This window comes from Antechinus flavipes, chromosome 2, assembly GCF_016432865.1.
Source record: "Antechinus flavipes isolate AdamAnt ecotype Samford, QLD, Australia chromosome 2, AdamAnt_v2, whole genome shotgun sequence".
Lineage (NCBI taxonomy): Eukaryota > Metazoa > Chordata > Mammalia > Dasyuromorphia > Dasyuridae > Antechinus > Antechinus flavipes.
In genome coordinates, this window is record NC_067399.1 from 225,394,179 (window position 1) to 225,419,753 (window position 25,575).

Here is a 25,575-nt window from a genome sequence, read left to right on the forward strand (position 1 = left end):
GAGGGAAACCAGGAGAAGGTGGTATCCTGAAAACCTAGAAAGAAAAACATATCAAGGAGGCAGTAGAGAGGTGAAGAAGAATGAGGATTGAGAAAAAGGTCATTAATAACTCTGGAGATATTTTCAATTGAATAATGAGGTAGAAAATCAGATTGTAGGAAGTAAAAAAAAGGAAATAGGAACACTTATTGTAGTCTTCTCTATGAGTTTAGTTACAAAGGGCAGAAGAAATATAGGACAATAGTGGAGATGAAAAGATCAAATGAGTTTTTGGGGGATGGGGAGACATGGGAATATTTGTAAGCAGAAGAGAAACTAATAGATAGAAAAATAGAAGGTATGAGAAGGTATGATATATTTAACCTATATCAAATTGCTTGCTGTTTTGAGAAGAATCAGGGAGGGAGGGAGAAAAATTTGGAAAATTAAGTTTTACAAAAATGAATGTTGAAAACTATCTTTACATGTATTTGGAAAAATACTATTTTGAAAGAAGCTATAATAAAAGGGGCAATTTGCTAGTGAAGATGGGATATGGCTCTAAAGGAAAGATATGTTTTAGATAAAACTTGAGTTATGTTTTAGATATGTTGAATTTGAAATGCTTATATGACACCTAGGTAGAAATGCCTAGTAGACTTGTAGTTCAAAAGAGATCTGAGAATCATCTATATAGAGATGATAACTGAACCCATGGAAGCTGATGAATCACCAAGTGACAGAACATAAAAATGTAAAGTATGTACTACCAGTGAAAGATATTTGTGTCCATATATTTGTCTAGATGTGACTTTCAGGAGGCATTGACAGATAGCTCTAGAATCTTGCTGATTATGACTCTTGCCTCTAGAAGAGCAGAAAAGAAGTCCTAGAATGGAATTTAGGGGGATACCTACCCTTGGTGCAAAAGATTGAAAAGCAATGTTCAGACAAGCAGATCATAGGACTCTAGATCTTGAGCCAAAAGGAATCTGAGAGACCCTCTAGTCCAACTTTCTAATATTCCAAATGATGAAACTGAAGAAATAACTTGTCTAAGAATCAAGAAAGAAATGTCACAAAAAGGCAAGGAAGTGTCTTCTAGGATATCAAAAAACTCAGCTATGGCATTTTCTCAGCTCTCTTATTTCCTAATTTTTTTGCAGCTTTTGGCCCCATGACCACCTGAACATTCTCTTCTTCATTTTTGTATTTGAGATTCTTATTCATATTTTCACAATAGGAAGGTAATTTAATGTCAGTTCAATTTAACAAACATTTATTAAGCAATTTACTGTATGTAGGTCATTATGCTGAGTAGTTGGGGATATGAAAATAAAATGACACATAACCTGACCTCAAGGAACTTACCTTACTGGGGGGTTATAAAAATACATTTATAAGTAAATAAAAATTATGTTAAAACACCTGGAGATGGCAACAACATCTCACAGGAGAATCCCATGGTCACTCTGGTTATTTGCATTTGCCCCACTAGGCCAGAAGCACAGCGTGAATGAGGTATTCACTTGTCACAAAATAGCTTGAAGCCCTCAGCATTATGGATGTGTGAATTTGAACCCTCACCTAACAACTGATCCACCTCCATTTGCAAGTAGTATATTTCAATGAACACTAGTCATGTAATCTTGATAAGATGAAGCTGGTTTCCCAAGGAGGAAAATCCCTGCAGGAATGCTGCATGCAATGGTTTCATATTATACATGAATCAATACATTAAAAGTATTTGATAACAAGAAGGCAGTTCATAATAATTAACATTAAACATCTGCCAAGGAACTGCAAAACTGCTGTTCTCCTAAATCCTGGAACTCCCCTAGATATAGGATTAATATAGACCCAAGACTTTTGGATAGCTTAAGTCGTTCTTTGAGCAAAGGGGTGCACAGAACAACTTTCATAGGATGTTATATTTAGACTTTTCTCAATACTGGTACAGATACAAAAATTGCTAGAATCACAATTATGATTTATTTATGGCAGAGGAGCATGAAACACTAGATCCAATGCAAAGGGGAATACTGGGGTGGGCATTGCTTCTTCCTATCTTAGTTTTCTAAGTCCTTTGACCAACTGCAACTAACATTATATTATCTCAGAATATCAGAGTTTAGGAGAATCTCTGAAACCATCTAGTCCAATCCATACAAGAAAGAAATCACCATTATAACATGCCTAAAAAATAGTCATTTTTCCCCTGCTTGAAGACTTCTAATGGGTATGAATCCACTATCTTTCAAGGAACCCTAGCCAATGAAATGGGCACAAATTCCCATAACTCTTTCCTTTGGCCATAACTGTCACTCTTTTTTTCTGCAGCCCCATATCATTTCTTCTCTTATTGCCCTTTACAGCTCGTGATACTTCTTTGGGAGGAAGAATGAGAGTGGGGCAACTGTGGAATGAGATGGTAATTTTAGCACTTTCAACTTCCAGGATCAATCAAGCAATTCAACAAATATTTATTAATCACATACTATGTGTCATACACTTGGGAAAGAAGGGAATTGTAAGGAGTTTGTATTCTAAGATCATAAAAGCCCTCTCATACAAGGCGGCACCTGAGCTGCAGCTGGGGAAAAAACTAAACATTCATTCTAAGAAGCAAGGGTGGGAAGAGAGTCTAAGACCATGATCAATGATGATTCATGGGAAACTCTTGTAACATATCATATTCATGAAAAGCAAATGCTTTCACTGACTCTGCTAAAAATGTTGCATTCTATACTTTGAGTTCATTGTTCAGAGAGTAATAAATATGCTTCAGATAAATACATTTTCAATAGAATTTCATGATTGATTTGAATGAGATTGATGTGGTTAGTAACAGTGCAGAGAGTTGTGGGGACCCTCTTCGGTCAACGCAAGTGCAACGTAAAAAGAACCCAAAAAGTTTGGATGGCAAAAAGGAAGTTTTATTCTGTTGGCACTGGGAAGCCAGCTTTGCTAGGAAGACTGACTTCCTCAGTGGCAAGGTCCTGGCAGAGAAATAAGAAAAGGTTTACACTGAGAAGAGATTCTCTTCACAACGGGCAGGAGTCCTGGAAGGCAGCTATACCAAGGAGAGAAGTTCCTTGATAAGCCATAATCCTACTTCAGACATTCTGCAAAGAACTAAATTTAAAATTGCCTTTTTTATATGAAATCTGAGAATGAGGTTTCAATTGAATGAGACCATTTAAGTTCCAGCTATCAGGAGTGGTCTTGGACTAATTTTCAGCTCAATAGAAGATGCAGCTAGTCACTACCAAGATAACAGAATGAAACTACTTTATCTTGATTCCCTGAGGCCTTTCCCAGAGGAGAGTTTCTCAGAGTTCACCTCCATAGCTTCCCCCCCCCCATAGTCAGGGAGGACAGTTTCAGGGTTCCCCTCATCAAGATGATGTGTAGGGAGATAGGTCACCTATGGAAAACCATCAGGGGTATACCAGTAAAAGTTTAACAACTAGCTCTCTGTTTTTTTCTGTGTTTTTGTTATTTTTGGAGCTAAGTGACTTGCCCAGGATCACACAACTAGTAAATGTTAAGTGTCTGAGACCAGATTTGAATTCAGGTCAGATCCTCCTGACTCCAGGACTGGTGCTCTATCCATTGTGCCATCTAACTACCCAACAACCAGCTTTCTAAAGGAAAAAAATGTGTGTGTATGTGTGTATCCTTAATCCCCTTTAATCTGCATTACTAACATTTTCTCTATCAGTTTTTTTTTAAGTCTAGATAACCAACAAAACAATAGATCAAGTCTTGAATTGTGATGTTTATTGATTTCCAGGTGTAAATGTTCACACTGAAATTTAATGATTGGTCTATTCTAGCACACCCCTAAGAAACAGCTAGGGAACTGTTATGATTCAAATGAAGAATCTGTAAAGGGGGAAAATGTGGAAACCATATTTATAGGGCTTTAAATGACAGGTTGAGGACTGTGTTATGTTTTAAACTAGAGGTAATAGGAAGCCACTGAAGATTTTCTGAGTATAGGAGTGCTATGGTCAGATTGGTGCTTTAGAGATGATGAGAATCTACATTAGGATGGTAGCTATGTGATTGAAGAGAAAGAGACAGATGTTGTAAAGGAAAAAAAGAACTGATGACTACTCAACTATGGGGAATGTAGGAAGGGGAAGAAATGTTGGGTGATTCTGAGAGTGAGAACTTATGTCAGTGAGGAATCGTGGGAAATGTAATACGTATGAAGCCTGGATATCTAGGTTCAAGCCAGATTATGAAATTAGATGGGTTTATCACTTGCCTTATCTGTAAAATGGGAAGAATAATATTTGAACTGTGGGGAAAGTGCTTTCTGAATTATTAAACGTTTAATATGTACTAATTATTGTTTTAATCCAACATGCTAGAAGCCTTCTCTTGTTCCAGAATTCCACAAGAGATCCAAAGAGTTGGATAAGATCTAGTCAAAGATAGCTATAGTCAACCAGAATTATGACAGCCTAACAACCAGATGAAACAGAGTTTGGTTTCAGTCCCTGAGGAAAAGTGAATCAGCTTTTCAATTAAATCAGTTCTTTTTAGTTCTCTTTCCAATACTTAGATCATGACCTCCCAGAGAAAAAAAATTGATTCTAACAGTTTTTTTTTTAATACTCCTTTTCTGATTCCAGCCTGGATGAATCCACCCCTAGAAGATGTTTCAACTCTTTTTGCTTTGAATGTTTTTTAAAAACACAAAGACTTCCTTGCTCTGTTTTAGGGCTTAAAAAATCATTTTCCTACCTGTAACTTTTAAAAGCTAAAGTTTTCAAGAAAAACAAAAAAAGATTTCTTAATCTTGGCACTAAACACTAAACAGTATTTAATGAATGCTTGTTTACCTTAATGAGTTCAACTTACTTGAAAATGTAGATGGGGTTATTTTTAAAGCCATGCCTCATTGTAGCCACAAAACTCTGCAGATATGCCTCATTTAAGGTAATAGATATGTTTCTTTAAAAAAAAAAAAAGTATGTATTTTCTCTCCCTCTTATTTCCTCCCTTACTTAGCAATAAAAAAAAAGAAAACTCTTGTGACAAATGCATATTCAAGAAAAATAAGTTCCTTCCTTAACTCTGGCCAAAAATATTCTGTTGTATTCTTCACTTTTAGTCCATCAATTCGTTGTTTAGGGGGTGAAAAGCATTTAGACAGACGCATTTCCAAAAGAATGCCACAATGGATAGTGAAGAGGATATTTGAATCAAAATGAAATGACATGGGTTCAAATATTGCCTCTCTTATTTTCTATCTGTGTAACTTTAGATAAGAGCCTTTCCTTTTCTGTTTCCTCATCTGCAAAATGAGAAGACTCAACTAAGTGTTAGGAGACACTAAGGTCCCTTCTAGCACAAAATTCTGATGCCATGATCTTTGAGGGCAGGGATCATTTTTGTTGTGTTATATTCCCTAGAATCTAAAACAGTACCTACATACAGTTAGCATTTAATAAATGCTTAGCAAATTAATTAAAATGTCTTTTAAAATTGCCTTTAATATAAGTTTTGGGGTTATTACTTTGCCATTAACTTTCACTGTAGGATTCAAATTCTCTCTGGGGAAAGACATTTAGCTTAAGATATAATTAAATCATACTTAAGAATGTGGAAGACATTTTAAACAGTCATGAAAGAAAATTGTAATTTTCCAATCAAAATCTAATGCTCAAGGTAAATTTTTAAAATGCCAATGTAAAATAGCTCTGTTATATCTACAAAGGAAGAACAATGACTGTCACTGAATGGAGTTCAGAAAACTAAAAAGTCCCCCAGCAGTCCAAATGCTAATGCTGAAAAAAATGGGACCATTCCCAATTCCTAGTTGTTGCTTAGGTGCTGCCATTTCCTAGGGTTTTGTGGGGGCTGTTGGCTTTCACAAATGAACAATGTGATCTGAGTTGGAGGAGACACGACAATATAGCAGAGACAGCTATTCCAAAAGTCAGAGGCTTTTGAACAAGTAACAGAGTAACATGTAACAGAGTTCCAGTAACGTGTAACAGAGAGATCTTGGGAAAATCTCCACTTCAGGTCACCCAGAAGCAAAGGGAAAGACATGGCATAAATAGGCTGTAACATGTTATCAGTGATGATGCATATGAGGAGTGATGTAAAAGACATGTCAGATCAGAAAAAGAGATGGAACATAAGCATTTGCTAAGCACCTGTTCTGTACCTGACATTGGGCTAAGTTTGGAGGATAGAAAAAAAGGCAAGAGACAATTCTGCCATCAAGGAGCTTACTATCTAATGGCGGAGACAACAGGCAAATAACTGTGTACCAAAAACTATCTATAGGATGAGAACCAACTGTAAGCTCTTTGAAAATAAGATCAGCTTTTGGTTTTGTCTTTGTATCCCAGGTACCTAGCATAATAGATCTTTGTAAATGTACTTTGGCATCTTTAAGACATTAAAAAAAAAAAAAAGCAGAGGGCTTCAGTACATTGGATAGGTCCTGTATAAAGGAATAAATGGGAAAAATCAAGCCTTATTGATGAGGAGTAGGGAAAATACCCATACCAAAGATAGCTAATATCTGACATTTATATAGTGCCTTAAGGTTTTCAGTACTTTGTTTTTGTGGTCTCAGTATGGCACATTCCACTCTTTCCAGTATCTTTATTTCCTGAGCAGAACTGGCTTGATCCCTCTATTATCCAAGTACTCAAGATGTAAGAATGGATAGTATCCTTACCAGGTCATTTATTTTTGAGGAGGGGAGGGAACTTTTTACTGCCTGCCACTGTAGGTCCTTTCAGTCTGTTTTCTAATTATACAAAATTAGTCATAATGACACTAGTGACTCTCAAACATGAAATAAATAAATAAATTGTAAGATAAAAGCCAAAATAAGGATAACATTTATTCAGTAGAAATAAGAATGGTATAAATATAACAGTCTGCTCATAAATACTCATAAATAAAATTGGTGGATCTTTACAATGCATGTAACTATCTTTGGGGGAGAGTAGTTACCCACTTACAGAAACTTAGCTGGAAGGCATATACCTGAGTAAGAAAAGCCATATACCTGGGGCACTTTACAACTTCAAATGTCACCTCTTGCTATCCTTTATCTATTTAGAAAATATTCTGAACCATGTTTGGCAAATGGGCAAAACAATTCTGCTACCCTTTCTTCTTTGGTCTTGACTGATCACTTGCCAGACAAAATCCATCTCATATTTCTATTCTCAGTCATCAAGATAGTTTAGGCATTCCTCTCATGCTGGTGTGTCTAAGGAATCAGAAAAAAAATTCCTTTTTTTAGCCAGGAGGGTCCCCCCCCCCTTAAGTGGTTAGAATGTTATTCTTCAAAAGGATGTTAATATTGTCAGTTTCACACATGTTCTTTTAATTCTTCAACTGTTTGCATTCTGTAACCTCTTGCCTGTGTAATCAGACATTTTAATGTGTAATTTAGAAAATATATTATATAGATATTCAACGACTTTTACAGCAAAAATTGGTTAGAGACTTCCTAGTGAAAGTCTAAAGGGATCTCTGCTTAACTCAAAACTAAAATGTCTGCGAATCCATAGTATTTTCACCACTCAAGCAAAACTTTATCTTTACCTTCACTGTGTTTATTAGAAAACTTGACTGTATTTTTAATAATAAAGCTTTACATACACAGAAAGCAGGATATAAAGTAGCAGTGGTATACAATATTAATTCTGATGACCTAATTAGCATAAGATCCTTCAGGCTGTAGATGGCAGATAGAGTAATCCTGCTTTTCTCCAGCCGATTAATTCTCAGAAAAACAATACCTTTCTCCCAATTAGCCCAGTGCCCTGAAAAACAGCCACAAAGCCTGTCTGACAGATCTGAACAACTCCAATCAACTTGTGTAATCTGTCTTCCATGACATCCATTCCTGTGTCTCTGTCCCCAGCTCCTTCTGCTCTCAGCTTTCTCTCCATCTTTATCTGATCATCTACCACCCATCCTGACTATTCATCCCATGCCTCAAATCAAGTGACTCCCATTTCTAATTTATGATGGTGTGGAACTCAAAAAATCCATCCTTTTTGTTAGTGTAAGCTAGGATCCCAACTTTTTAAATATAATCTTCCCATGACCTCCAAGCAATTATTTGATTTGTACTTTAACAGTTATATACTGCAAGACTTTGAAGACAACAAAATGCAAATGAGTAATAGAATACAATGCATTACAACCATCTTTTACTCAGTATTCTCTCTTCACGTAGATCCTTTATCTGAGCGACGATTTTCTTTCAGTCCTCAAAACAGTCTGTGTCTCTCTATGAAGGTTTTATCCTAGAGGCTGTATGTCTTTTTCTTAAGCTGATTTTATCAGAGTTCATAATATAAATGATTGGGATTTTTTTCTGCCTCTATCAGCAGTCAGTATTACAAAAGGATCAGTACCTTACTCATCCATTATTTCATTATGTTTTCATCTACCCTCTGAGGTAGTTGTTACATATATTTTATTTCCTTTTTACAAATAAGAAACTAAAAGGAGAGAGATGGATACAGAGAGATACAGAGACAGAGAGACAGAAATGGAGACAAAGACAGAGAGACAGAGATACAAACAGAGACAGAGGAAAAAAGAGAGAGAGATACTAAGTCACTTGTCTAGATCACACAGGTAATTAAGTTCTAAGGAGGGATAAGAATTCAAACCTATTTGACCAGTACCAGACTCTCTTCACTATTCTCTGCTGTCTCTGTCATCATTGAAGTAACAACCGTATCCAGATATCCATATGTGTACAAATGAGAAGTGAGTTTTCTTGAACAGACACAGCAATAAATGAAAAAAGTTTTGTTGAAACACATCACTTATTTGGCGTTAGAAGGAGCCTTGAACATCATTTAGTCCCAGAATTCCAGAATCTCAGAGTTGGAAGGGGCTCCAGTAGATAGTTAGTCAAACTGACACCTGACTAGTAGTTCCCCATACAACAGCCTTGACTCACGGTTATCCATTATCCATTTAAAGACATCTACTAATGAGAAATCTACAACCACCAAGTTGTCTATCTCCAGAATTGCTCACCTCTTCCTGGGCTTGGATTCCAGAGACGGAGGCTATGATTTTTATCATGGAGTGATGGGGGAAGTCACAACCTCTCTCTGAGCTTTAGTTTCTCATGTAAAGCAGATATAATATTTGTACTACATACTTCACAGAGATGTCATGAGGAAATGCTTTGTAAACCATAAGGTACTGAGTTCTTACAATTAGACACTCAAATATCTTCTTCAAGGATTTCAGTCTCCTCATTTTATAGATAAGAATACTGAGGACTAGCAAGATGAAGTAACCTAGCCAAAGCCAAGATTTGAATCCAACTGACTCTACTAATAACACTGCACAATAATACTGCACAATTGACCTTACTTATTTAAAGTAATCCAAGAAAATAAACATTAACTAATGAAAAGTCCAAATTACATATTTTAAAAATAGAGTTTTCATAATTTATTATAATGACAAACAGATGTATGAATGGATAGACAGATTGATAGATAAATAGATAATGATAAGAAAGCAATTATTAAGCACTTAATATGTGCTTAATGGAAGTTTTTGCATTATCATTTTAAAATGTCTTCCCCAGTCTCTTGTACTAAAGAGTCTCAGGAAAGATCTATGTGGCACAATTCATGACCAAATCTAATAATTAACATTCTTTCATCTCAAAAAAATGTAAATCTTGCTGTAGTGAGACAAAACAAAACTCTTCCCTTTGATCCACAGATAGAGCTTTTTCTCTTCCTAATCTGGGAAAAAGAAATAAAACTCTCATGATCTTCTATAACTTGGACCCCCACAGATTCCTGGGAGGAACTGGGAAGCAGAAGGCAAATGTCTCTGTCTCTGTCTCTGTCTCTGTCTATCTGTCTCTCTCTCTCTCTCTCTCTCTCTCTCTCTCTCTCTCTCTCTCTCTCTTTCTCTCTCTCTCCTTTGGAAGGAAGAAAATAAGTGTCTACTGTGTGACAGGCATTGCACCATCCTCTGGGGATACAAAGAGAGGTCGAAAACAGTTCCTGCTCACTATACCATTCTACTTCCCTTTGAGCACAAAGGGTTGTGCAGCAAACTAGTGCAAAGAATGCTGGATCTAAGTGAGAAAACCAGGGCTCTGGGCCTGAGCCCTGGCTCTACTACCTACTAACTGAAGAATCATAAACAAGTTATTCAGTGTCTTTGGGCTTCCATTTGCTCAGTCATAAAATGAGGATAATATTTTTGCTATTTCCCTCAGAATAGTGTTGTGAGAAAAGAACTTCTCAGGGTTGTGAGAAAAGCACTGGAATTAGAATAACATATTAAAAAGTAATTGGGAAATATTTAACAAAATAAATAAATTACAACATAATGTTACTTTGTCTTTTAAAAAATAAATACGTAGCCAGTAAGAATCTGTTTCTATTTGACTTTGATATCATTGGAATAAATGATCTTTAAAGTCCATTCCAGCTCTCTTTCTCTAAACTGCCCTAAGCAAGTCCTTAGATAAAATATTCAATCCATCATCAGGCTTTGTACTCAGACTCTTACCAAAGCTTATACAGAGCAAGGCTATCTTCATGCTATAGCAAAGCTTTTAAACATTTCAGTGAAGGGATTATTACACAGTGATATTGAATAAATTTTGCATTAAATTGTTCACTATTACAGCATTATAATGTCCTTTCCTTGAACTTGGTCTCAACTTACTAGCCTTGACCATTCAAGCAACCAGGTTCTGCCCTTGTGAGGTAATCCTGACACAGCCTTTTATTTTTACTTCTGTTGTCTTAACCTCAGTTTCCTTATCTGTAAAATAGAAATAACAATAGCATCTCCCTCCAGGATTGACAGGTGAATGCTAGTTGGCACAATAGGGATAGGGAACTGGAACATCTTTGTGAGTTCAAATCTAGACTCAGACACTTACTTAGCTCTGGATCTGTCTCAGTTTTTTTAATTGTAAAATGAGCTGGAGAAAGGAAATGAATGACAAACTACTCCATTTTTCCCCCCAGAAAACCCCAAATGAAGAGTTAGACATGTCTGAATCACAATGACAAAGGATTGTTGTGTAAAGTCTTTTGCAAACCTTAAAATACTTAAATGCTAACTATTAATATATTATTTCTTAAATCAAATATTCAGCCAGGTATCATTGAAAATGCATTGAGCTATGAGAATAATGATATCTGCTCAGATCAATTGTGAATTTGGATAAATGTCTTTTCCTTTGTAGATCTCAGTTTTTTCATTTGTGAAATGGGATAGAGATAGGACTAAATAATCTCTAAAGTTCCTTTCAGGTATTAATTTAGGGTCTTATGGTCCTTAAATCTGTAATGGACTCTCCCCTAGGTTAAAATCCTACCTTTGTTGTCTACTATGTGAGTGACTTGGGGCTCTTTCATCTTTGAGATTTAATTTCCACATCTATAAAAGAGAAGATAAACTAGATCTCTAAGTTTCCTTCTGGATCTACAAATTCAGCAATATTTTCCTTCTAAGAGTGTATCTTCAAAAAAATTACCCTGGCATGGATTCTGTCACTATAAAGTTATTATTAAATAAAATAAAATAAAATATTAATAAATAAATAAATAAATAAATGAAAAGTGTATCCTCAGCAACAACAAGATTATGTGATTATTATTATCATTCAATAATTATCATTATTTTTGTAAGATTATTATTATATTCAACAATGAGATCATTCAGGACAATTCCAATAGATTTATGATGGAGAGAATCATCTGTATCCAGAAAGAGAACTTGGGGGACTAAATGTGGATCACAACATTGTATTTTCACCTTTTTGGTTGTTTGCTTGCTTTTTGTTTTCTTTCTCATTTTCTTTCCTTTTTCATCTGATTTTTCTTGACCAGCATGATAAATGTGGAAATATATATATATATATATATAGAAGAATTGCATATGTTTAACAAATATTGGATTACTTGTTGTCTAAGGGAGGAGGATGGGAGGAAAAGAGAGAAAAAAATTTGGAACACAAGATTTTGTGGGGGTGAATGTTGGAAACTATGCATATAGTTTGAAAATAAAAAGCTAAAAAGAAGAGTGTGCGCTTACACTACTAAGTCTTAATTATCTACATAATAGAGGAAAATATCAGTGCAGATAAAAATAAATCCAAAATGTTGGATAATCCACCAAGGACTTTCCTCTCTAAGTCAGTAGCATTTGAGTCCTAAGGACAGGAAACCTAACCAGCTCTTAACTATGTTAATTAAATTATAAATAACCAAATTATGCTGCTTATAAAGCATTTTTTAAAAGATTAGTCATCTTATCTTATTATTTGGTCATAAAAGCATGGGTCCAATCCTACTGCTGAGGAGCAAGGAAGCTCTGAGCTGCTCCATTTTTGATCTGGGTTCATTCCTTCCTCCTCAGGCTACCCAATGGCTTTTTGCTGGATGCAGAAGGCATTAGGAGAAGGCTCACTATGTCAGAACTAAAATTAGTGCCGACACCTAATCAGTTCACAACAATCGTGGAAGGTATATACTCTTATTATCCCCATTTTATACTTGAGGAGAATGAGGCAAACAGAAGGTGAGTGATTTATCAAGATTCACACAGCTAGTAAGTATTTGAGATGGTATTTGATTCTGGGTCTTCCTGATTCCAGGCTCAGTGCTATCTATTGCACTACCTAGCTGCTAAGAGAAAAAAAGGTACCATGGACAGATCTGTGTTGTAGGCATATCAGATGGGCAATTGAATGGCGATTGGGTTACATAGGGCAAAGAATGAAGGTTGTAAGAACAATTAAGAGACTCCTTCAGTACATAGGAAAGATGGTGAGGGTTTGAATTAGGAAGGAAAGCTATGTGATTGAAGAGGAAGAGATCTATGGAAGTTATCATTGGGAGTTTATCAATAAAAATTCAAAACTGATTAGATATGAGCATTAAGGGAGAAAGAACAGTCAAGAATGACCCTGAATTAAGAAAGAACCTGGGTACTAGAAGGATGATGATACCATTAAAAGAAATGAAGAAGTTTAGAGGGATGGCTTTGACTACTCAGTTTTCTTTATCCCTTCTAACAAGTGCTTGTTATCCTTATAAGGCTCATTCCCAAAATTTCCAGCCCACTCTTATCAGTCCTCTTGTCATTTGGATTAAATGTCTTAGATTCTGACACTATTTTATTTTGTAACCTTAAACTAGTCATTTAATTTCTTATCTGCCATATGAAAGGACTAAACTGTATAATTGCTAAGGTCTTTAATGTCTTATCTTTCTGTCATTCTCACTAAAATCTTATCTTACCTCATTATCATAATTAAAACTGGTGTTTAATAAATGGTAATGAAAGAGAATTTTCCTATGTCTTTTAGCAATGTGTAATTCTCATGTGATTTTAGGAGTTTATAATCCAAGATCATTAAATTAATATAATAGAGAATATACAAGTGGCAGAATGATAACATAAACCTTAGATGAAAACACTACACCAGTTGGATATATATATCATCTATAATCCAGGGGGAAGAATAAACTCTAAAGTTCCCTACAGCCTATGTCACTATTACTGCTTTTTGTTGTTGGCATCCCTTCATCTGTAAAAGGAACATTAGCGCCTCAGTGTGTGGTACATAGTAGGTGTTTAATTGAATAACATTGAATTAATTGGGCAGAGAAGCTGTGGGAGCTATGTGACCAATAGGCAGGATGAAAGGAGACAGTCACCTATTATTCTGTGGACAGTCAAGGAAGACATCATGAATGTGGTAGATTTTAGGAGGTATTTGATGATGCTTTAAGACAGGGGTCCTCAAACTTTTTAAATAGGGGGGCAGTTCACTGTCCCTCAGACTGTTGGAGGGCCAGACTATAGTAAAAACAAAAACTTTGTTTTGTGGGCCTTTAAATAAAGAAACTTCATAATCCTGGGCGAGGGGATTAAATGTCCTCAGCTGCTGCATCTGGCCCATGGCCGTAGTTTGAGGACCCCTGCTTTAAGAGAATTTACTTGGTAAGTTAGAGTACGGAAAGAAATGAAAGGTAGCCCAGAATATTGCTGACTTGAAGACCCCAAGATGAGAACAAGTTGAGGGAGTAAAGAAGACCTAAAGGCAATATGGTATCACTGGAGTATATTTTTGAACAGAGAGGTGACACATCATGGGAATGGACTACAGATCACTTAGACAGAAGAGGAAGTTTGATAAGGGGTTCTGAAAACAGGTCAGAAACCTGGCATGAAGACTTAGATTGTAATGAGGAATCACATCAACTATGCAAACATTTGTTAAAGTTCTCTCTCTGCCAAAAGCAAAGCAAAAAATGAAAAGTTGGTTGAATATGTAAAAAAGTGTGGCTTGTGGAGAAAATGAAATGAAGAAACTCAAGACAGATGACCCCAGTGTTATTAGTAAACTAGAAGCAAAAATCATGTTCTGGGAGTGCAGGGGATAGGTACAGCATTATCATCTTGACAAGAGAGGACAAAGTTTGGAATAGCTGTTGTGGAAAGTAGCACACAGTCTAATCAAAAAGATTATAAGCAATAGTGTGGAGATAGGCAAAATTGTCAGGATCTCAGATTGGAAGGCACACCATAACTCTCTGGATCAACTTGTATCTGAATTGGAATCTTTATTACATCAGGAAAGTTACATGGCTCAGTAGGTAGAATGCTGGGAATGGAGTCAGGAAGACTTTTCTTGAGTTCAAATCTGGCCTCAGACATTCACTAGTTGTGTAACACTGGACAAGTCATTTAAGTGCCCTGCCCCATTTCTTCATCTTTGAAATGAGCTGGAGATAGAAATAGCAATCTACCTAGTGTCTTTGCTAAGAAAACCCCAGAAGGATTCACAAAAAATCAGGCACAACTTAAAACAACTACCATATACCTGACAGGTGGTCACTGAGGCACCTTTTGAATATCTCTAGAACTAGGAAATACACTAATAGCTAGTATTCATAGAGTACTTTAAGATTTTCAAAACTATTTAAAAAGAGTATCTCATTTGATACTGATAACAATTCTACTTTTATCCCCATTTTACAGATGAGGAAATTTAGGCAGACAGCAGCTTTAAAAGACTTGCCAAGAGTCACACAATAAGTATCTGAGACTCCTTTTGAATTCAGGCCTTCTTGATTCCAGGTGTGGTGCTACAATATCTGGCTGCTTCATGAGATGCCCAAAGCAGCCAATCCTGTCTTTGAATACTTCTCATTGCTGGGAAGATTTCTTTCTCACATTGGACCTAAATTGGTTATTTCTACCATGTCCATTCATTGCTCTATGTTCTGCTCTTTAGTACCAAAGAAAATAAATCTAATCTGTTTCCCATATAACAGCCCTTTGTAGGAAAATCTCTATCTCTTTCTCTTTTCCAAGATGAATATTCCTAGGTCTTTTCATTGGCCTTCACACTCCATGGTCTCCAGTCCCTTTTCCATCCTGACCTTTATATAGACTCTGGTTCAATTATCATCCCTACAATGTGATGCCCAGAACTGAACAGATGTGATGGGAAGAAGAAAAAATATCCCACCTCTCTTAATGCAGCCCAAGGTCACATTAATTTTTTTGGCTGCCATAACTACTGGTAAAACTGTTGAGAGAAATCATGGAGTACAGAGCTTAAGGAGGCAGAACTTAGAGTTAAAGAAAACCTGAATTTCAATCTCACCTTTAACACTTAATATTTGATGATGAACAAGTCACATGACTTCCCTGAGTCTCAGCTTCTTCATCTATAAAATGAAGATAAAAATACCTGTAGTGAAAACCTCAGCTTAAGACCTAATTATAGGGCTCAAATTAAGTAAAATGTTTAAAGCATTTAGCAAGCTTTCCAGTATTCTACAAATGTTAGATATTTTAATGATTATTTATCTATATTAAGTTTTTAGTACACTAAACATGGCTTCCTTCCTTTCCAGCTTTTCATTTGAGCTATGGTCTAGCCAAAGCTCTCTACTCATCTTACTTCTGAAGTTGATTTTTTGACAATGTGAATTTTTTGAACGCTCAGTCCAAATGAATAATTTCCTTCATTCTTCAATAGCTTGGGAGTAAATGCAGGAATTTATTGTGGGATAGTGGGAGAAATTCAGTATAGAAGGTTATCAGAGTATGAACTGCAAAAAGACAAGGCGACAAGGGATTTGAGGATGCTGGGAAATGACTTTTTGAATGGATTAACAATGGGGTTTAAAACTATGGAGAAACCTTGATATTTTCAGAACCAGAAAAACTGTGCTAGATTAGAAGAACAGGAGAGATTAAAGGACCAGAAGCCACAGTGTCAGTGAAAAATCTCAGAAATGAGGTTATTGGGAGAAGTGGAAGGACAGGAGAATGTTGCCAGAGAGGAAAATTACAACATTTTAAATGCTTTAATTCATAAATTAGTTTTAACCACATTATATAATAAAATTATAGTCTATTTTATACTACATGTATGAAGAAGACATATGAAATGAAATGAAAATTAAGCATGGAATTGGAAAATGAACTCTATCCAAAGTAGGGGACCAGAAAGAAGGAAAGCCAATGGGGACAGAGGGCAACAAGGAGGATGACATTTACCAGTCAGTTCCTGATCAGTGTGGATCTAACTGTCTTTACAGCTAGACAAGGGTCTCAAGTCCCCTCTTTGTCCCGTTCTGGAACTGAGAAGTTTGGGCTGGTCATCAGTTAGGAAGAGGCTACTGATTTCCTTCATAAAGCTGTTCATTGGGTGGTTACACGTATCTTTTATCAGAGAGAGTTAAAGGTGGTAGTACCAATAAAAGAAGGTGTGGGAGAAAGTAAAACAGTCACTTCTCTTGCCCTACCACCTGAAAATAAAACCCTGAATCCTAGAAATACATACATATCCTTCTCTCAGGTACATAAAAGTCTTGCTCTGGACATGCTGACATCATCATCAAAAAATCTGTTCTCTATGATCACATTACCCATTAAGATATTTCCTGGCATCATCTGGGACTCTGACACTGCCAGTGTCCAGGATTTCCAGATGTTTGTGGAATTAGGACTCACAAAGCTGTTGATATCTTCAAGGTAGAATATTTTGGGGTGTAGTCTAATATGTGACCAAGTGGAGTAGAGGTAAAATTCATAGTAGTTGAGGTTGATACTAGAGTGATAGGATCATTGGTGTACACACTGAAAACCTGAAGAATAAGGGCACAGTATAGAGACACTGTAAATCCTACACTGAACTCACTGAGGAGGGAACCATAAAGATCTTGAAGTGGGGGATATCATTGAATGAGATGAACTTTTTATTTTATTTTTTCATTTTGTTAATGTCCTTTTTCAAACTTTAATAGCATTTTATTTTTCCAAAAACAATCAAAGGTAGTTTTCAATACTCACTTTTGCAAAACCTTGTGCTCTAAATTTTTCTCACTCCCTCTCTTGCCTCCCCACTCCCCAATACAGTAAGCAATCCTATATAGGTTAAATATGTGTAGTTCTTCCAAACATATTTCCATATACGTCATATTTCACAAGAAAAAAATCAGATCAAAAGGGAAAAAAACATGAAAAAGAAAAAACAAACAAACAAACAACAAAAAGGTGAAAATAATATATTTTTATCCACATTCAGTCTCCATGGTTCTTTCATTGTGGATGGAATTTTCCATTACAAGTTTATTGGAATTATCTTGGATCACTTCATTGTTGAAAAGAGACAAGTCCATCATAGTTGATCATCACATAATCTTTTTGTTATTGTGTACAATAATGTACTCTTAGTTCTACTCACTTGACTTAGCACCAGTTCATGTAAATCTTTTCAAGCTTGTCTGAAATCAGCCTATTCATCATTTCTTATAGAACAATAAATAATATTACATTCATATATCAAAACTTATTCAGACATTCCCCATCTGATGGGCATCCACTTAATTTCCAGTCCTTGCCGCTATAAAAAGAGCTGTTACAAACATTTTTGCATATATGGGTCCTTTTCCCTCTTTTATGATCTTTTTAGGGTACAGACCCACTAGAGACACTGCTGGATTTTAATCCACATTTTGTACGCACAGTTTGATTATCCTTTGGGCATAGTTCCAAATTGCTCTCCAGAATGACTGGATCATTTCACGACTGTACCAACAGAGCATTTGTCTCAATGGGGTGAATTTCTGAGGAGAAAAGGTGGTTGAGGGATAGGGGCAAAGAAAAGGAGTCTAGGAGTGGCTGTGAGGAGCAAGGAATAGGTCTGTCTTGTCATACTGGTGAACGTAAGAGAAAGAACACTCAACACTGGAGAGAGACTAAAGAGCATAAACTGTATCACTAGAGAACAAGGATTCCACAGGGCAAAGTAGAGGAGTCAAGCATTGGAAAATAAGGATCAGGGAGGCATAAGCAAGACTGGCTTGGATAGGGTTGAGCAAGAGAAGCAACAGGGAAAGGGGGTTTTCACCTTGTCAAACAATGACTGATTCCCAGGACTTTGGAATATGTGTCAAATGTAAATATTTTGTACATACACATTTTAAATATGAATGACAACTAATGGCCCTTATTCAAATGATATGGAACTCATATACCTCTGCCTAGATGTATAAAAAAGGTTTGACTCTTATGCCTTCTCTTTTTCTCCCCCTCAGGACACTCCTTCTACTCAAGGGTACTGGAGAACTGTGAGGATGAAGCTGAATTTGATGAGGTAAGACATTACTTCCTTAGCTCTCTGACTCTGGTAGGAGTCTCATTCCTCAAAGAGCTTCCTTTTCTGTGGTTCCTTTCCCTATAGGTTGAGCAAGACAAGGAAATACCATCTGCCTAACATGAATACACTGACTCCAAGCTCCATTGTCCCCCCTTTTTACTACCACTGAACACCCAGTGTGCAAAACTGGAAGACAGTCATAAAGGGGAGGCAGAAAAATGAAACTTCTACATTGCTCCTGAGAGACAATCTGGAATTTCTGAGTTATTTTTTCGTCTACTTGATGCACAGAGCAACTTGGCATCTTTTACAGGAGACAAGACAGTAGGATTGAGATTCTTTTCTCCACTATATGAGAAAAGACCTCTTCTGCAAGAAGACTGTGATTTGTTTCCCCATAGATTTTGGCTAGGGCACTGAATTTTGGCTATATCCAGCCCAGGCTAGTACAGAATTCAATGCAAATGATATGCTGATTCCAACATATTTCGTTTCCAGACCCTTTTCCAGTCCAAAAATGACTCTTTGTCCCCAAAACTTTTGCCAATTCCTTTTCGGATTTAGATCACTAAGAAGTTGGTTCTCAATATTAAAAAAACCTTTTTTTTTTTTTTTTGGTCAAAAATCTAGCCTGCAATTGGGGACTGCAAATTCTTTCACAAAAAAACTTGCAACACCCTCACAAAAGTAGACTCTTAGAGAAGTGTCTATAAGTGGTTTCTCAAAAGACATCAATCCCTGCTCATCCCTGCTCTCTAAAAACAATATTTTCATTATTTTATTATATACTACACAGTTCTTATTATTTAATAACAAGTGGAAAGAGATCACTTTCCATTATTTTTCTTTCTTTTTAAAAATATTTCATCAACCACAGGATAATAGATTTAAAGCAGGAAGGGACCAGAGAGGCCTTCAACTTCAACTGCCTCATTTTACAGATGAGGAAACTGAGATACAGAGACAGTAAGTGACTTACCCAAGATCACAATGCTAATAAATGTTTAAGGCATGATTCAAAGTCAAATCAATCTGTGTCCAAGTCTAATACTCTATTTCTTATATGACATATATGAGCGGATTTTTTCCTTTTTATAATACTATTACTTCCCAATTCTTCAATCAAATCCCCCATTGTTCCAAATAAGGAAAGTCCAAACAAACTGACATATTGAAAATGTATGCCTCATTCCATAACTATAGCCTACTGCTTTTCTGCTGACGTGTGAGACATCTGTATCAATATTTTGAAATAGTGACTGGCTTTGGCATTGATCAGAGTTCTGAAGTCTTTCAATGTTGTTTTCCTTTACATCACTTTAGCCAGAGCATAAATTATTCTCCTGTTGATTTCATTGAAAACTCCCATTTTCGATGTCCACCTCATCAAGAATGATCTGGTCACCTTTTATGGTGTTTCCAATTAAATCAAACATTTCATGAGAATTTATTCCTCGTCTCTGAGTTGTGTAAATGGCCATATATACCTTTGGTATATATATATATATATTATATATATATATATATATATATATATATATATATATATATATATAATATATATATATATAACTGATATAACAGTCTCTGCTCTGCTTCTGTACACTCACTTCTGGAAAGTATTGAGTTCAGTTCTGAGCAGTTAACTTTGGAAAAAAAAAATTTAGCAAACTACTGTGCATCCAGAAAATGGTAACCAGCATGATTATCCTACATGTTGTGTGGAGATCAGCTGAAAAAAAAAATGGAGATGTTTAAGGTGGAGGAAAAAAGACTTAAGAATATGTAGCCCTTCTTCAAGTATCTGAAAGGCTATCTTGTGAAAGTTTCACTCAATCAATAAGTATCTACTATGTGTCAGGCTTTCTACCATCTCTAAGATAAAACTAACAATTGTCAATTTGGCATCTAGAGCATTTATGAAGCACCTATTAAGTGCCAGGTAAAAACGAGACAAAAGCCCTTAAGGAGCTCTAGGTGTACTTGGATATACTTTGTAAAGATGTGTTGAAGGTGAATACTCATTTTTTTTTGCATTAGATAGAAATGTACAATCAAAAAAGTTTTAGATCACTGGTCTAATGGATAAAGAGTGCTTTGCAACAGCGATAATAAACTTGGTTCTTCTCAGCAGCTCAGTGATCCAAGGCAATCCCAATAAACTTTGGATGGAAAATACCATCCACATCCAGAGAGAGAACTACAGAGACTGAATGTAGATCAATGCATACTATGTTCACCTTTTTTTCTTCCTCCTTTTTTTCTCATGGTTTTCCCCTTTTGTTCTGATTTTTCCCCAATGTGATTATATAAAAAATGAATGTACATGTATAACCAAAAACTGTTTTACATGTAATCAGGGAAAATGAAAACTTTTTAAAGAATTTGGTTTGCAAGATAACTGTATAGATATGTATACATATATTGGATTTTACATATACTTTAACATATTCAACATGTATTGGACTACCTGCCATCTAGGGGATAGGGTAGGGGAAAAGAGGGGAAAAGTTGAAACAGAAGATTTTGCAAGGATCAATGCTGAAAAATTACCCATGGATATGTTTTGTTTTTTTAAAAAAGCTATAATAATAATGAAAAAAGAATTTGCTTTGAATTAAAGAAGACTTGAATTCAATACTGGTTATATGACTAGGAAAGTCAGATAACTCTTGAAGCCTATAAGCTATAGAGCAGATGGCCATCTGTATTGGTGGAAGGAATTTACTCATTAGGGCGTTCACAAGTCCAAACCCTCTACCCACCCATCCAAAAAAGAAAGAAAAAAACAGGAAAACTTTTCAATCTGAGCTGTCCAAAAGTGGGATGAGTTGTTGAATTACTTGTCAGGAACATTGCAATGATATGAGTTGGATTAGAACAGTTGGTCTGTGAAGTCTTTTTTTAAAAAAATTGAAGTAATATTTATTGGTTGGTGAAACTAACATTTTTAATAGTATTTTATTTTTCCAAATACATATAAAGCTAGTTTTCTACATTCCTTTTTGTGAGATGTTTGTGTTCCAAATTTTTTCTTCCTCCTTCCCTTCCTTTCCCCAAGATAGCAAGCAATCCGATGTAGTTTATACATGTACAATCATTTTCAACATATTTTCATCTTTGTCATTTTGTGCAAGAAAAATCAGAACAAAAGGGAAAAACACAAGAAAGCAAAAGCAAAAGAAAAAAGGTGAAAATATTGTGCTTCAGTCTACATTCTGTCTCCATAGTTCTCTCTCAGAATATAGATGGCATTTTCTGTCCCAAGTCTTTTGGAATCGTCTGGGATCTAAAGATTTTTTTAGCTTAGAAAGTCTTTGCTTCTGTGAATGGAAATTATAGCTTTTTGTGTTCTCCATGACCTAGAAACCAAATCTCAACCACCCTCATCTCCAAGTGTTGCTTTGTTTCATTGAGGGTAAGAGTAAAGAAACTCCTGGAGTTATATGGCCTAAGAAGAGTAGTTTTGTTTTGTTGTTGAGGGTTTTATATGTTTGGTTTTTTTTTTTTTGGGGGGGGGGGGGCTGGTTAGCAATGGAAAGACAAGAAGACCAAGGTTCAAATCCTGCCTGGGACTTACTGCCTTTAAGATTTGGGGCAACTCATTTAATTTCTCTGAGACTTAGTTTCCTCAATTATAAAAAGTCAGGGTTGGACTAAATGGCTTATAAGGTTCCTTCTAGCTCTAAATCTATATTCACTTCTCTGGACCTTTTTTTCCCTAATCTGTAAAATGTGAAGGCTGGAGATGATCTGTAAAGGTCCTTTCCAGTACATACAAATCTATTCATTTTAACTGCCTATCATTGCATTCAAAGTTCAACTAAGAATTGGAGGGGTTTCTGAGGGGACCCAGAGCCAATTGAATGAATTCATATGATAATATATGTGTATAAAGTGATAAATATGATTCCATTATCATAAATATGATATCCATTATGCTAATTCTTCTTCTTCTTCCTCTCCCTAGTTCAAAGACTGTTCATGCATGACTGCTCTCCTCTGTCAGGATCTAGAGCTAGAGAATGACTTAGGAAAATGAAAGAACTCAGAATACAGTCCAAAGATCTCTCTTCACCCTTCTGACTCTCCCCAGTTCAGCCCCCTTATCTGTCACTAAGAATCGTTCCCTGGGGAGCCATCTTCCCCAATGCAGGTAAAGTGAGAAGCATATATCTTCACATCCTCAGACTGTCCTGCTTCTCTAGTGCATCTCTCCCCATTGTAATAGGAAAATCTAGGCATGGAGACCTAAGTACCCATTGCCCCATAACTTATAAGGGTCAGAGCTGGGATTCAAATTCAGGTGCAGGGTTATTTCCATTCTGCCATGCAGCTTCCCTATGGAGTGAACATCATGAATGTTCACAATCAGATAAGGAATTCTGTCCAATTCTGAGCCAAGAATTGGCTGCGTTGGGTCATACATAGCTAGGGAGAGCCATGAATAGGATGTTGGACTTGGAATAAGGAAGTCTTGAGTTCAAATGTGACCTCATATACTTAGTAGCTTTGTGGGCAAGTCATTTAATCTCTTTTTACCTCAGTCTCCTCATTGGTAAAATGAGAATAATAATAGTATCCACTTCATATGGTTGCTGTGGAGATTAGATAACATGCAAATTTTTATTATTTTTATTTATTCTGTTAAATATTCCCTAATTACATGTGAAATTTTCTAACAATCATTTAAAACATTTTTTGAGTTCTAAATTCTCTCCCTTTCTCCTAACTCTTCCTCCTTGAGAAGACAAGTGATTTAACATCAACTACAAATGTGAGATCATGCAAAACATATTTCCATTTTAGCAATGTTGCAAAAGAAAACACAAACAAAATAAAATAATAAAGAAAGAAAATTGTATGCTTCAATTTGCACTAAGTTCGTCAGTGCTCTCTCTGGGGATGGATAGAATTTTTCCAGGATGTTTCTTTGGAACTGTCTTGGACCGTTGTCTTGATCAGAGCTAAATCTTTCATAGTTGATCATGCTTACAATATTGTATAACATTCAAATCTTGAGGCATTATGTAAATTCTAGCTAACTACATTTTCTTACTCTTTTCTTCAGTTAATCCATGTTTTCATTCCTCCATTCAAAAAGCATTTATTTGGTACCCGTTATATGTCTGACACTTTTCTTCAGGGAATTCATATTTTTAATCATTCATTAAAAAAGCAATTATTTAGCACCTGCTCTATGTCTGCCATTTTGTTAGATACTGGGAATATGGTGACAAAAACTGACCTCACAATATGGATATAGTCCCTACCAGAGGAAAAGAATACAATCCATCCAGAGCTTCTCATCCTTTACAATTCATGATTATGTCTTCTCATATGTCCTCCATAGGGAGTTCACCCAATTAACTGGAGGCCTTCTTCTATGTCATTTGATATTATGTGAGTATCAGTAAAGCGCTCGGGCTGACTGTCCATTATCTTCATTTTCATTACAACTGATCCATCTTATTTTCTTATGATACATCTTTTAGATAATATCTTTTTATTTTACTTTTTGCACATAAATCACCATTGGCAATACACTGTAGCCTATTTATACCTTACCATCAATCTCTCCATTGTCCTTTGGGTCAGCTGACATTTTGATTCATAAGTCATGAAGTATTGCCCCCCTCAAATAATAACAATAACATTAAAGGATGCATTTTTGTTTCCAGAAGCACTTTAGGAATTACCAAAAGCATTCTGCAATTTACTAAATGTAATCTAGTCTTTTTCCTACTGAATTCTGGGTGCAGTTCATTATCTAGCTGAAGTATCTGCCCAAGTTATATAGGTTCAATAACTAATTCAGTGGGTCATTCATCCTGTTGCCTGGACAAAAGGCTGGACAAAAAGCATTTTTTAATTCACTGAATTTTTCCTGTGTGAGTTGTTAATATAAATTCTTTTCATTGATTGGGATCTCAGTTAGTAGTTTTTGTTGTGTTCCAGAATTTGATGCAGATAGTTCAATATTATCTACCTACTGGGACATTTGGAATTCCTCAGTATATTTGTACTCTGTCCTGGATATCATCCCTAATGGTGACAGACACTTTTAGCAAGTATCCCTTTTCCATGCCTTGATGAATATGGATAATAATAGGATTGTTGAACAAAGTCAGCTCTGTAGTTGCTGGAATCAGGAAATCTTATATTATCTTACCACAGCTATGGGGCTTACTTTGTTGGAGGAGATTTTTTAGGAAAACATTTTATTCTGCTGAATTAGATACTTTTAAATATTTTCTTTTATTTTTTTATTTTGTAGTTTACTTAAAATAATCAGAGGAATTCTCTGTGTCTTTCATTTAATTATGTGGCTTTGAAAGTATGATCTGCATTATATACCTCAACAACGATACTGTTTGAGGATGTATTCTATTGGAAGTGGATCTCTTCAATAAAGAGAGCTAATTCAGTTTCAATTAATCAAGGATGGACAGAAGCAGCTACACCCAAAGAAAGAACACGGGGAAATGAATATAAACTGTTTGCATTTTTGTTTTTCTTCCGGATTATTTATACCTTCTGAATCCAATTCTCCCTGTGCAACAAGAGAACTGTTCGGTTCTGCACACATATATTGTATCTAGGATATACTGTAACCTATTTAACATGTAAAGGACTGCTTGCCATCTGGGGAAGGGGGTGGAGGGAGGAAGTGGAAAAATTGAAACAGAAGTGAGTGCAAGGGATAATGCTGTAAAAAATTACCCTGGCATGGGTTCTTTCAATAAAAAGTTTAAAAAACAAACAAACAAACAAACAAGCAAACAAAAAGTATGATCTGCTATCAAGTTTTTTGCATGTGAGAACTTGCCTGTCTTCTATTTTCATCAAGCATACCCCCAACAGATATGTGCATTCCCCTGAAGATTTTATAGGTCTGAGCTATT

At 35.8% G+C, this 25,575-nt stretch overlaps 1 protein-coding gene across 5 annotated transcripts in view; it reads left to right on the plus strand.

Moving 5' to 3' along the window:
- Positions 1-25,575, plus strand: part of OTOF (otoferlin) — a 171,374-nt gene that overhangs the window by 9,313 nt on the left and 136,486 nt on the right. For all 5 annotated transcript variants that reach the window (XM_051976329.1, XM_051976326.1, XM_051976328.1 and 2 more), the window contains exon 2: positions 18,609-18,667. In XM_051976329.1, coding sequence (XP_051832289.1) covers positions 18,609-18,667 — 59 coding nt within the window. The remainder of the gene's footprint in view (positions 1-18,608; positions 18,668-25,575) is intronic.